This window comes from Miniopterus natalensis, chromosome 5 (assembly GCF_054644295.1).
Source record: "Miniopterus natalensis isolate mMinNat1 chromosome 5, mMinNat1.hap1, whole genome shotgun sequence".
NCBI lineage: Eukaryota > Metazoa > Chordata > Mammalia > Chiroptera > Miniopteridae > Miniopterus > Miniopterus natalensis.
Window position 1 is genome coordinate 67,312,479 of NC_142085.1, and position 12,506 is coordinate 67,324,984.

At 39.3% G+C, this 12,506-nt stretch overlaps 1 protein-coding gene across 3 annotated transcripts in view; it reads left to right on the top strand.

The window, feature by feature from the left end:
• TRMT11 (tRNA methyltransferase 11) overlaps positions 1-8,976 on the top strand; it is a 40,252-nt gene extending 31,276 nt beyond the window's left edge. For all 3 annotated transcript variants that reach the window (XM_087817596.1, XM_087817597.1, XM_087817598.1), the window contains one exon: positions 8,409-8,976. In XM_087817596.1, the coding sequence (XP_087673722.1) occupies positions 8,409-8,540 (132 nt within the window). In that variant the 3' untranslated portion in view covers positions 8,541-8,976. The remainder of the gene's footprint in view (positions 1-8,408) is intronic.
• The last annotated feature ends 3,530 nt before the right edge of the window (positions 8,977-12,506 follow it).

Sequence of the window (12,506 nt, forward strand, 5' to 3'; positions counted from 1 at the left end):
ATCTTGCAGAGAAATGAACATTTTCTCAAGGTATAGGCCATATGTAAATACTTACTTTGGGGATGGAGAGCTTCAGTTTTACCTGTTCCCATGAGTAGTGCCAGAGGTTTCTCTTCACAGTATCCGATGCCAGGCTTTTGACCTCCTAGTCCTTGGTTTGGAAACGGCGGAGTGCTGTTTATAGTTGTATAACTTTAGCACAAGTGGTTTCTATAGCTACTGTCCAGTACCAGATGCAGAACAGTGGGAAGCTTTGATAAGGGGAGCAGGATTTTTAAACAAAAGCCGGACGTGGGTAATTACCCTGGAGCTGAACTGAGGCCCATTATATTCAGCACTGTCATTTACATTTCGTTTCACTCTGCTGATTGCAAGACAGAAAACCTACCCACTGTTTTTCTCTTCCATCTCTCTGCCTTCTTCCTCTCACCCTATTGAAGAATGTATATCATAGCTTTAATGTTTCATGAATCCAGAAGCCTTTCTTGACAAAATTAGATGAGCATCGCCAGTTTGGTGGCTTTTACTATGATGACAGCATCATTGGTTTTCAGTTATCATAGAATAAGTTTCTTCAGCCATTTGTATTGAAGTGTTTGCAATGAAACTGCTGTTTTGTATAAACTACTGTCACTCTGAGAATATAAATAACTTAAGGTTAATACTAGTGAGGTAGAAGAAATCATTATTTCATTATCAGGAACTGTCAGTAAGTAACAGGACAACTTAAACCTGACCTGTAATTAAAGTAGAAGCCATTTGGTTTTCTTCTGAATGGTTTTCAACTTCATCCCCAAAGTGACACCTTTCTAGGGGAAATCTCTTGTTTTTATACAGTAATTTTATAAACTGATGATTATCCTTAAGCATTTTCACTGAAGTTTGGGGAATTTTAAAAAAGTAACTCTTGGCAGTAAAGGGACACTCTGAGAGCATTTTAACTTTAGTCAGAATGTGGGTGGGGCCTGGTGAGAGAGAGGAGGCTGCAGAGCTAAGCAAGGGGATCCAGTTTGCAGTAGAGGATGGGGTGGGGCACGGAAGCTGAGGAAATTCATGCCTGATGACTCCTTTTTTCTCTGTAAAGAAGGATATAAGTTTTGTTTGGGAGTGAATAAATGGGTATTAATGTAAGGTCTTGAGGACAGGTGAAATTTTGGAAAAGGTGCTATGAGAAATGAGAAAGAAAACTGCTTTTAATAATTTTTACATGTGTGTATTTTTCATATTTGTTTGTTTTCTTTCCCTGACTTGATTACATGTTCCCTGAGGGGAAAGCCATGGCTTTCATCGCTCAGCACATGCTTATGGAACCATTTGTGTGAGGTGTTGGGGCTAAACAAACTGATAGGGTGAAGTCCATACCCTTAGAAAACTTGCACAGTGGGAGAAATGGTCGCCTAGCCCATTTCAGCGTAACGTGTTGGGTTCTGTAGTGACCTGTGCAAGGTGCTATGTGAGCACAGAGAGCACCTACCTGAGGAGATGGTGCTTGAGTCATGGAGGAAGCCAGCGTTTTAAGCAGAGGTGCTGAGACTGGGAGGGGTTGTGGTGCATTCAGGGAACCCTAGACATTTTAGCATGAGTGAAATACTATTTGGGGGAGGAATGGTTGGAGATGAAGCAGAAAACCAAAGGAATTCCTAGTGTTGAAGGTCTTTACATACAGAGTTCCAAGTCTATCCTGTTGGTAATGGCAAGCCTGTGAGGGGTGTTAGGGGAGTGGCAGAAGCTTTATGAAGGTCTTCTGCTTTAATAAGCAGACAATTCAAGTTGTGGAAAGAGAGCCTGTGATACCAGTGCTGAGGCTCCTGGCATGGTCACGTAAAGATGAGGAGGCTGTGGGTAAGAAAGGTAGGATTGGAGAATGCAGAGATACTGGAATGGAGAGTTTTGGGGGAGGTAGGCGCGGCGGAACTTGATGACCGACTGGATACTTATGTGACGGAGACAGGAGTTAAGAGCAACTTCAAGAAATCTGGTGTGGGATAACTGAGGGGGTGGTAGTTTTGCATATATTGTTATCCATCCCCCACCCCCGAAGGACATGGGGCAGTGCTGCTTTCCTGAGCTGCAGTAGCCTTCCAGCTGGTTTCCCGGCTTCTGCAATTTATTCTGTTATATTTTTATACAGTAGCTGGAGTATCTTTGAGAATGTAAATAAATAATGAAATTCCTCTGCTTAAAAGTCATCAATGACTTTCTGTGGAATTTAGAATAAAATTAAAAATCCTTCGGGTAACCTTCAGAGCTAACCCGACCTACTCCTGGCCGTCTCCCAATGTCGTTTTGTGCGACTTTCCCTTTTGTTTACCAAGCCTGAGCCACACTGGTCTGCTTCCAGGTCCCCCAGTGTACTTCACCTCTTTCTGGTTTCATCTTCTCCATAGTGTTTCCCTTTCTTTCTGTGAGTAAGTTTAATCCATCCTTGAGGTCTCAGGTAACTATCACTTCCTTAGGGAAGCCTTTCTTGTCCATTTTCTTCACTCCATCTAACTAGGTGTCTCCTTATATTCTCATGGTACCCTTCTCAGTGTGTAATCACAGTTTGCAAGCATATGTTTGGGGATATATTGTTTAATGTCTGTCTCCCACTGGTATATAAGCTCTGAATTCACAGACCTTTGCTTTGCTCACCGCTCAGTAAATGTTTAGGGAATGAGTAGTAACCATTGATTATTTGGGACCTTTCCAGAATTAAAAAAACAACAACTAAATTTAACAGTATTTAAATTATCCATTTGAAGGAAGAGTAGGAACAGATAGTTTATAGCTAGCTAAAAGTTTTGTCTTTGAAAATTTACTGAATTTTATTATCCTGACATCACTCCAAAAGTCAGTGAGTGTTACAAACACATTCTAATTCTGTGGAACCCAGGCCTCATTTCTCATGAGAAGCAAACCAGGAAAGCAGCTGAATCACCATACTGTGGAAAACACCGTCCCTCTATTTAAGGAGGAGATGGGAACAAAGAATGGCAACTTTCTGGGAGAAGGGTGGTTTTACCGAAGTAGAGTTCTCAGTGAAGTTACCTGGAATAACTTATGGTGCTGTTTGGGAAACACTCTTAGACATATTTCTCATGGTATAACCCAGAGTCATTAGTTCCATTTAAAGTGTCAGTTTCAAATGTTACTGCAGAACATACAGTTTTGTTTCTTTCTTGAGAATTTGTTACCTTTTAGATAATTAAGTTATAAGTAGCTGAAGTACTTTTTAATTTCTTTTGGGGGTTTTGTGATGCTCTATTTTGATGTAGGGTTAGTTGTAAAAATGAATAACTTGAATAAAGTCTAGTTTATGTACTCTTTTTTTTTTCTTTCTAGAGAATAATTTGTAATTCCAGGTTGGACATAGTTGACAATTATACACTTCACCGTCACCAAAGTGAATATGTATTGTGTATTTCCACATAATGCTTTAGAAAATGAAATGGTGTGAATAAATACTGATGCTCCCTGAAGAAAAATAGCCATCCTGGTCATCCCGGTGCTCTGTGACTCCAGATGTTTATAGTAGTTAGGACTCGGTGAGGGAAGAGAGCGCTCCTGACTGTCAGATGTATGGTCAGCTCTGTTCCAAACTCTATCCACAGCAGGAAATACTAAAGAAAAGGATCTATCTGCTTCTGCCAGCAGAGGGCAGTGTACACATATAAGTACACTACAATTTGTAAGGCTTCTTTTGGTTTCTTTGGCAAGTGTGTTAAAATTCCTCGAGTGGTTTATGTTTAGAATTAGCAGTACTGATAGGACAGGAAATTGGCTGGGTGGGACAGTGGTTAAAGGGGTCTGTCTAAAAGTTTAGATCTGAAATATGTGCTACCATAATGTTGCTGTTCAGTGAGGAATGTCCTCTAAACGTCAAACTCCATTTTGAACGACTCACTAATCTACCATGTGGGAAGTTAACTTTTTAACCATTGTTTTGATGTAATTTCTGCTAAAGAAAGAAAAGAAGTGTGAGGGAAGAAGCGTGAGCTTTGAAGTCTGATCTAGGCTACAGTTCTGCCAGTGCTACTTAACTAGCTATATGACCAGTGGCAGACTATTTAAACTCCTTCAGTCTCCCTTTCCTTACCTGCAAAATTTAGTCAATAATCTGCTGTGCAAAGATGTAGAAAATTTAATAATGCATTTATATAAAGCACATAGTTGTAAACATATAATAGTAGTTGCTTTCTTGAATCAGAGCTTGTATATTTCTTGTCAAATTTACAATTGCTGTTTGTCTTACAAGGTTAAGTGATAGGTCTGAAAGCTGTATAATTCCATTAGGAAGCCATCTGTAGCTAGCACAGACTTTCCTAAAGAAATTCTTAATTTCTGGTTATAAAAAAGATGATAAACAATAGACAGTGTAACCAACAATCTTAATATTTTACTCGTATCTCTTTAACTACTATCATGCTCCAAAATTTAACCACTAGTTATGAAATTTGAGAAAGGTGGTCTGTAATCTTTCAGTGCCAGGCATTTCCTAATTCTTTGTGTGTTTTTGTTTTCCATGAAGTATTTCTTGCTTACTAAAAATTGGTAGAACTCAAGGATTATGACACATAGATATACTGGGAGACAGATTTGGAAGTGCTAGGAAAACCAGAAGTCAAACACTGGGACTGGGATGAGCTCGAGTTGATGAGGGACATCAAGGGTTGTGTTGCCTGAGGATACTCTTGTCCTTCTAAGTAAGCACTTCGGCCTTTGAGATAGTGAGTTGAAAAAAAAATCTGCAGATATTCTTGCTTGAGATGGGCAGGGAATGCAAACAAAGAAGAGGCATGAAAAGGTGATGAAAAATATGTGGAGTTGAATATCATCATCTCAAGTGTGAACCCTGGTAAACGAAACTAAAGATAGGATGAGAGGAAGAAAAGAAGTTTGCCCCTTTCTTCAGCATTGAGGTAACATAAATTCTGAATGTTGCAAATAGTATACTTCATATGGACCACGTTATATTTGAAATGTGTATTGTTCATAGGTATATGATATTTACATGTATGGTATATATGTGGTAATATGTGTTAGACCATAGATATACTGAATGTTTCATTTGGAACATTTTGGGAACCATGACTTTTCTACTTAGATGAAAATGGCAGCCAGAGTCTCTGGACTGCCTGGCTTACCCTGAAGCAGTGCTTATGCTGCTAGGTAACAGGACGGCTCTTGCCAGATCCCTGGCTATATATACAAGGGATTTGGAGCTTTTAGGTTCTCCAGCAGTTTTTGTTATAATGTCTTATTTCACAGTCATGGGGCAATCAGTCTTATAGGAGGAAGCATTCCAGAATGGGACTCAAATACATACCTCTTGGGATTTTTCTCTATTCCCTGGGAGATGCAGAAAAGAGACCTCCCCCCCCCCCCCCCCCACCCCGCAGAGGTTGCATTTCTAAGGTTGATGGTCTTTCCAACTTCCCCAGTAGCATGTTTTTCTCTGCCACTGGATCCCTGTGGAACTCAACCCATGATCTATTAGGGACTTTTTTTGCTTTTGCTTTATTCTGAGGAAATCTTGAGATTGGAGCTGTTCATACAAAGAATGTCATAGGTAGTATGTACATGTTTTCTAGATAGCTGTTAATTAGCATACATTTTAATCATTCCTTTTGGGCTTTCCAGGTTTCTTCTGTTCATTCCCCGTCTCCAACTCTGGTCTTTATAATTTTCTGTTCTTTATCACCAGTTTGCCCTAAGAGGAAGCCTGTTTTCCACTGTGCTTCGGCTTTTGTCTCCTGCTTCCTCCCGTGAGCTGCTTACCCGGCAGCTGTGGCTGGCTAGGCACACAAGCACCTGAACCTGAGTCTGTCCCCAGCCTGTCCTCGGCTGTCTCACCATGCCTCTGCCTTCTAAGCTTGCACCCTGGAGTCACACATTTCTGTCCTATCTCCTCCTCACCACTGCAGCTCCAGGACAGCCCCTGACATAGTCCACAGTCATTTCCAGTAGAGGTGATTTTGCATGGCCTGGAGGAGTCACCGGGAGAAAAGGGCAGAAGGGCAAAGCTGGGGAGGACCCTGCTGCCTGACAGTGCTGATCCCTCTCCTACAGGAGAGGAAAGTGAGAGGACATTCAGCAAACTGATGTGCAATCGAATCTACTGCCCAAACATTGAGGGAAAGCCTCGGAATTGGGGAGAGTTTAAACCCATTTAGATTTTAGCCAGAAATGCTGGCATATTAGATTTGCACTTAATGCGTTGAGTTTGGTCTCAGCATGAAGAATGGACTGGAGCAGGGGCCACTGAAGACAGGGCCACTGGCCCCTGGGAAAGACGAGGAGAGACGGAGAAGGCTCAGACTTCAGAATGGGTTACGTGAAGAGGAGCGGACTGGGGCACTCAGGGTGCAGAGCTTCAGGGTTTAAGACTAAGTGTCAGAAGAAAAGGGACAGGGCTTTGACCCAAGTTTCTGACCTTGATGACTAGGTGGAGAAAGTGGGAGAGAGTTCTGAGAAGGAGGGTAGCAGAGAGATGTCAGCATCTAAACTTAGCTTTTAAAGTACAGCCACGTGAAGACATTTCTTCTAGGATTAAGCTGATGTAGTTCAGGAAGTGGACACATTTTCCAGTGATCGTATTTGATATAAGGCCAGGATTTGGAACACCTGGAGAAGCAGAGGAGAGCATGGTCCTCCCTTTCATATGACTCTTCAGTCACACTTGATAGAGGCTGACGTGGGCACGTTGCTCTGTATCGCTGCTCTCCCACATGTGGTCCTGAGATGGATCAGACTTGGGTCCTCTGAAGTCGACTGCTCTAGGCTTAAGGTGTCCCTCAGGCATTCCCAAGGCTCCTTAAGTACCCTCCTGGAATGAAAATTTTATGTCACTGAAATATGTCTTCTCAGGTACTGGAACTAAGTTCACTGTACCTCTGGTCCTCTTGGTTCCTTCTGGGTAGGGCTTAGTACATCACCTGTTTATTCCCAGAGGTGCTTCTCCTTCCAGAGTCAAGGAAACAGTCAGTTCTTTTGGAGAAACCTCACTGTGTTGTAGTTAACAGTATGGTCTCTGGGGTGAGATATACCAGTGGTCAGATTCTAGCTCTGTCCTTTACAGCTGTTGTCCTGGGCTGCACTCTTAAATAACTCATCTGCAAAGGTGGTGATAGTGTACTTTCCTCTGCGAGCTGGCTCGCATATGTCAGATAGTGCATGTAAAGCATTTGGTATAGGTTTCGGCCTATAATAAATGCCCAGTAAATACTGCCTTTCATTTGGTATTCTGTAATTGTATACCTACAGGTTGACCAGGTAAATATATCATCTTTTGGGGATTATATAGCCTGAAGTTAGTAACCATTGTCATGTTTTTGTGTGCTTGCATGAATTTGGAACTGTAATATACTTAGTGCCATAATTTTTTTTTTTAAATGAATCAGGAAATCTGGGTACGTTTAATAATTTGATTTTGTTTTGGCTGTACCTAAGCTTTTATTAATATTAGTTATGAGGGAAAGGAGTAAGACATGTATCCTATACAGGAATAAGGAAAAATGTGAAAGTATTTTGAGGATTGTTATATCACAGATATGTTTGTAGATACCATTTTGATACTGAAACCAGGATAAAAAATTAAGCTTCATATTTTCTAATTGTGTTTCCATACCTGTTCTCAAAATCACATTAACCCACATGCAGTTGAATATAAATTTAGAGAAGTACATGGGAAATGAGATTTTATTTCTCATTAGATTTTTTTCATGGTTTGAGATGACTAGTGAAATTGAATGAGAAGTTGATTTTCAGTGTTTTTCTCTCAGTCATCTAAGCTGGAAAATATGACTCCCTCATCCAGATTGCTATTGCAACGTCCAGATGTCCGTCTGAGCACTAGCCCTCACCTGTCTCTGAAGCCTAAAAGTGGGGAGATCACTTGTTTATCTTGTGTCTTCATTTACTGTGGTAACTTTAAGTTGCTAGGTATAGTTTATTAATTTATTAATTGGATATAGATGTATCCCCAAACAGTTTGATTTATCTGTATGCTATTATACAAGTGCAGTAATTTGTTGTTATATACCTTCGGAGTAGATGCCTTCTTGTTTGATAATTCTTACAGTCATAGATGATCTCAGTTTGTGCTGAACTAGGAGTCAGAAGAAGCACGTGGTCCTCTCAGCTTATGTTGCCTGGGATGACTCTCTCTGCCCTCTCTAGGTCTCTGTTTTCTCAGTAAAAGTGTTTGTCCTCTCTGTGCAGAGGATTGTGCGGATCAAGTGAGGTGAAGTAGGTGAAAACACTTTAGATACCCAAGCAAGTATAAAGTGGTGATGATATATTTCTAATTCTGGTAATTAAAAAAAAGAAAAGTCAAACAAATATACACCAGAGAGTGAGATTTTGCTTGAAGTAAATGACTGTTTCAACTCAAACATCTTTATTTTCTGTATTTTCCAACCAATCAGAACCGGGACCAGTATTCACATCTGCTAAGTGATCAGTTTCTGCCATACCAAGGCCATAATTCCTTCCGTGAGAAATATTTCAGTGGGATAACAAAAAGGATTGCCAAAGAAGAAAAATCTAGCCAGGAGTGAAAATTAAGATTTTGACAATGGAGAAAGAATAAGGATTTCATAGAAAAGACATCTGGAAGTGAACTGTCATGTGTGATACAGAAAACATGTACTGTTTCAAATAATTTTATATAACAAAATAAATGCTACAAAGTAAATTGAACAATTCTTTTAAAATTAGCTTTGTTTTATAGGCTATTTTGTTGTATGTGGTCTTTTGAATCTTATTTAATTTATATTTGTACTTTCAAGTATTATGGAAATTGAAAACAGTTATAGTTTTGGTAATTTACAAAGGAAGCTAATATTGTTGACTTTTTAAACAGCTATCTACCAAATATATTATAGGCAGTTAATAGTAGTTTAGAGTTTATTTGTTAGATAGAGTTGTTTTATTTGTTTTTTTATTGTAATTGATTTACATTGCCACTAATAAAGCTTACTGAGGATTCCTAAAGTTGTATTTGGTGCTTTTCAGGGGGAAGGTGATGAAGGAAATAAATTTTTATTTATAAATGTCAGACAAGTAAGTCATAACAGTGATAATGGTGGTGATGAGAAAGGCTAGAACCTGACAACCTAAAAAGCTTCCCAACTTGAGGCCTGTCCACATCTGAAGCTCATCTGTACCTTGGATTTGCTCCTGCATTCCTAAACCTTGACTGTCGGTCAAGTTAACTACCCACAATTTTTGGTTTAGAAAGCAACCGATAGTTAAAAGCAGTAACAACAACACACATCCTTGATGGTTTCCTAATAGTATTAAGCCTAATCAGAGCTCTTTGAAATAGAAGCTATATTTTTCTTGAAGGAGAAACTTTGCTGAGTCTACATTGTGTCCATCATGAAAATATCTTGTTCGAAAACCACGGCACCCGTTACTGCAGGATGCTAATAGCTTTTCTGCTCTCCGTGGTCAGATGTACCTCAGCAGGCAGCAGTAAATGAACCCCCTCCCTCCAACCAGACCCTATTGTTATTTATGTTATTATTATTGTTATTATAGTGTTACTGCTGGCTTTTATTGACTCACAGCGTGAATGCGCATGGCCTAGGACTTTGGAAAGAGCGGTGCTACCCAAGCAGAGAGAAAAAAAAGGAGGCATCCGCCTAGCTCTCCTTTTCTTGTCTGCAGCTCTGATTCAGCAGCAGATCTCAAGCATTTCAGTGATTGTTTTGTTTGGGTTTCTGGCTGTGATTTGTGGTACACTAGGGAAAATCTAAAAGTATTCAAGGATGATTTATTTTCAGTATTTCTGTTATAAACCATCTTAAAATTTGTTGAGGTTATATGGGGGGTGAGTTTAAGCTGAGTAAATATGGAATTCGAGATTTTAGCCTTTTACCATTTTTTAGTTGTCACAAAAACAAGTCCAAGTAGTTCTGGAAACATTAATTTTGGTCGCTTCGCTCTTTAAAATGACCTAACATTAAAAAATATTTTTTTATTGAATTTATTGGGGTGATAGTGGTTAATAAAATTTTATACAGGTTTTAGGTATACAGTTCTACAATACATCATCTGTGTATTGTATTGTGTGTTTACCACCCAAAGTCAAGTCTAAAAAATATTTTAAATTATTTCTTATTACCATTAATCGAGGTCTCCTAATTTCTGATTCGTCATTATCGTGAGGCTTATTTTCATGTTTACCAGTAAGCTCGGTCTCCCATTCCTGAAAGCCACCAGGCTCAGAGTGTGAATTTGTGTAGTCATTTTAAAGTTGGTACTCACCCAATTTTTATTTTAGAGTAGAGGTCTCAAGCCCTCTGCTTTTAAAAAGAGACACTTTATTTTCTGGCTTCAGGGTGTTACTGCTTTCTGCATAAGGTACAGCAGATTGTTTCCAGGATTGCTTTAGTTTTGTATGCACTCCTTGTGCACACACTAGAAATGTCGCTTAGCAAAATGCCTACATTTGGACAGTTCTTGTAGTATGAATTTATGGTATAATCTGTGAGTGAGGCGTAGGTGGTCTGTGGGCTGGCTTATTTAATGTTTATAAATGTTTATAATATGACAAAATCTATAATTATCTTTCTGGCATATATTAAATATCCATAAAATCCAGACGGTTACCTTGGTTGTGTTCCGTCAGAAGCAACCTCCTTTCTATCCATTCTGGTGGGAATTTTTTGCTGTGATAGCTGGGAGGGAATAGTGGAGTAGGTGGTCTTTGGGGTGTTTAGCCAAAGTGGCCAGCAGATTTTATAAAGTTTAAAATCTGCTACAAATTTCTTAGCCACTTCCTGCCCCAACTGACCCAGGTTTGGGCCAGCTTACCACTAACTTCCTTATGAGTAATTCTTTAAATACAAAGATTGAGCAATAAAACATTTTCAGACTGGTTAAACTCTGGGAGGTAAGTCAGTGTTACCACTATTTCCTTGTGGAGAAAACTCACTTAAAACTTGAGATTCCCTGTATACTAAGGCAGAATGAATGGTATTACATCTAAGAACTTTATTTCAAATTTGGTAGGGGAAGTAGAGTATGAGTTAACATACCAGCTGTGTCGCAGTGAATGTGTTTATACTATTGGATGCAAAATATGCCTTAAAAGTTTCAGACATAGAAACAGCATTTGAGACAATATGTTTTATACTCTTATTATAATTAAATTAAAGACACAGGGATTTGACCATTTTTTAACATCAGGAAATTAGATGTTAAGATTGTGTTATCTAGATGCCAATATAAGCAAATCCAGCTCTTAAATCAAAGGCCTTAGTCGTTTGGGTTAGAAAAGCTGCTGACATCCTATGCTGGAAGTATTATCAAGTATTGCTAGTCCAAAGAGATATGGAATGAAACAATGTTTATGTATTGAAAACTGAAGGTGACTTTTGGGGGGGGGGGGGTAGCAATGATCATTCTACACCATTTGAATAAATCCCCCTTGACAAAACAATGGAACTAAACTGACATAAATAGTTCTAATAGAAGTAAAAAACACTTTGTTGATGAAGCAGGGCAAAAATAAACAGAATTCATCAGTGGTGTGTCAGGGCAGAAATGGACATGGGTGTTGCTGAGGACACTGATGACCTTATTGTTGATTTTCCTGTTTGACCAAAAGGGAATATTATACCAGAATAAGGACCTTGGCTCTTTCTACAGGAGCATAGTTTTACTCCATTATAAAGGTATTTAGAAAACTAAACACTTGTCGGAATCTTTTTTCTTACAAGGATTGTATTCATAGAATAAGTGAAAGTCTACTTTCATTTCCAACTCACCCACTCCCATTTTTCTCAGATATTTATCAAGTAATGTGGTTTGTAATCCAAACAAAAAAAGTGCCTTAATCCAGAACGTACACATGGACATAATAACACTAGGCTGATCATGTTTGTACTTTACTAAAACACTGAGATCTTCTCTAAAACAGTGGTTTGAGAACATGAGGTCTAGAGAGTAAAGAATTGTAATGAAATGATAAACACGTCTGTGATTCTCTCTAGCCATAGAATCATAGAGGCAGCACATTCCTGTCTGTCCTTTGGGGTGAAAAAGCTTACTAGGGAACCTGACCCTATTCCCTTAACAGGGGTCTGCCTCAGGATGTTCACATGTTTCACTGTGTGGGATAAGCAAATTGACATTTAGACATAACTGAGGCCAACCTGGAATTTGGCTGTTACCCTTCCTTCATAAGCCGTTGTAGACAGGCTTTTGGGGGGGGAGGCTAAGTTGTCATGGCAGTCTCCTAGGAAGCCTGGGTCATGGAACAAAATGGGGCTTAATAGATGAATGCTAAGATAAGCCAACTTCACTTTGTGTAACTTCGAGCCCTATTTCTTGGGTTATTAGGATGTACTTAGTATATTTTTGTTCTAGAATTTGAATGTTCATGCTGGGATAATCATATTGCAGTGATGCCAAACAATTGCCTAAAAAGGAATCTGCTTTGACCCCTACGACTTTAAAATCTCTCCTTTAATCAAGCCTCCCTGAGTCTCTCCTGAGGGCTTATTGGAAGAACT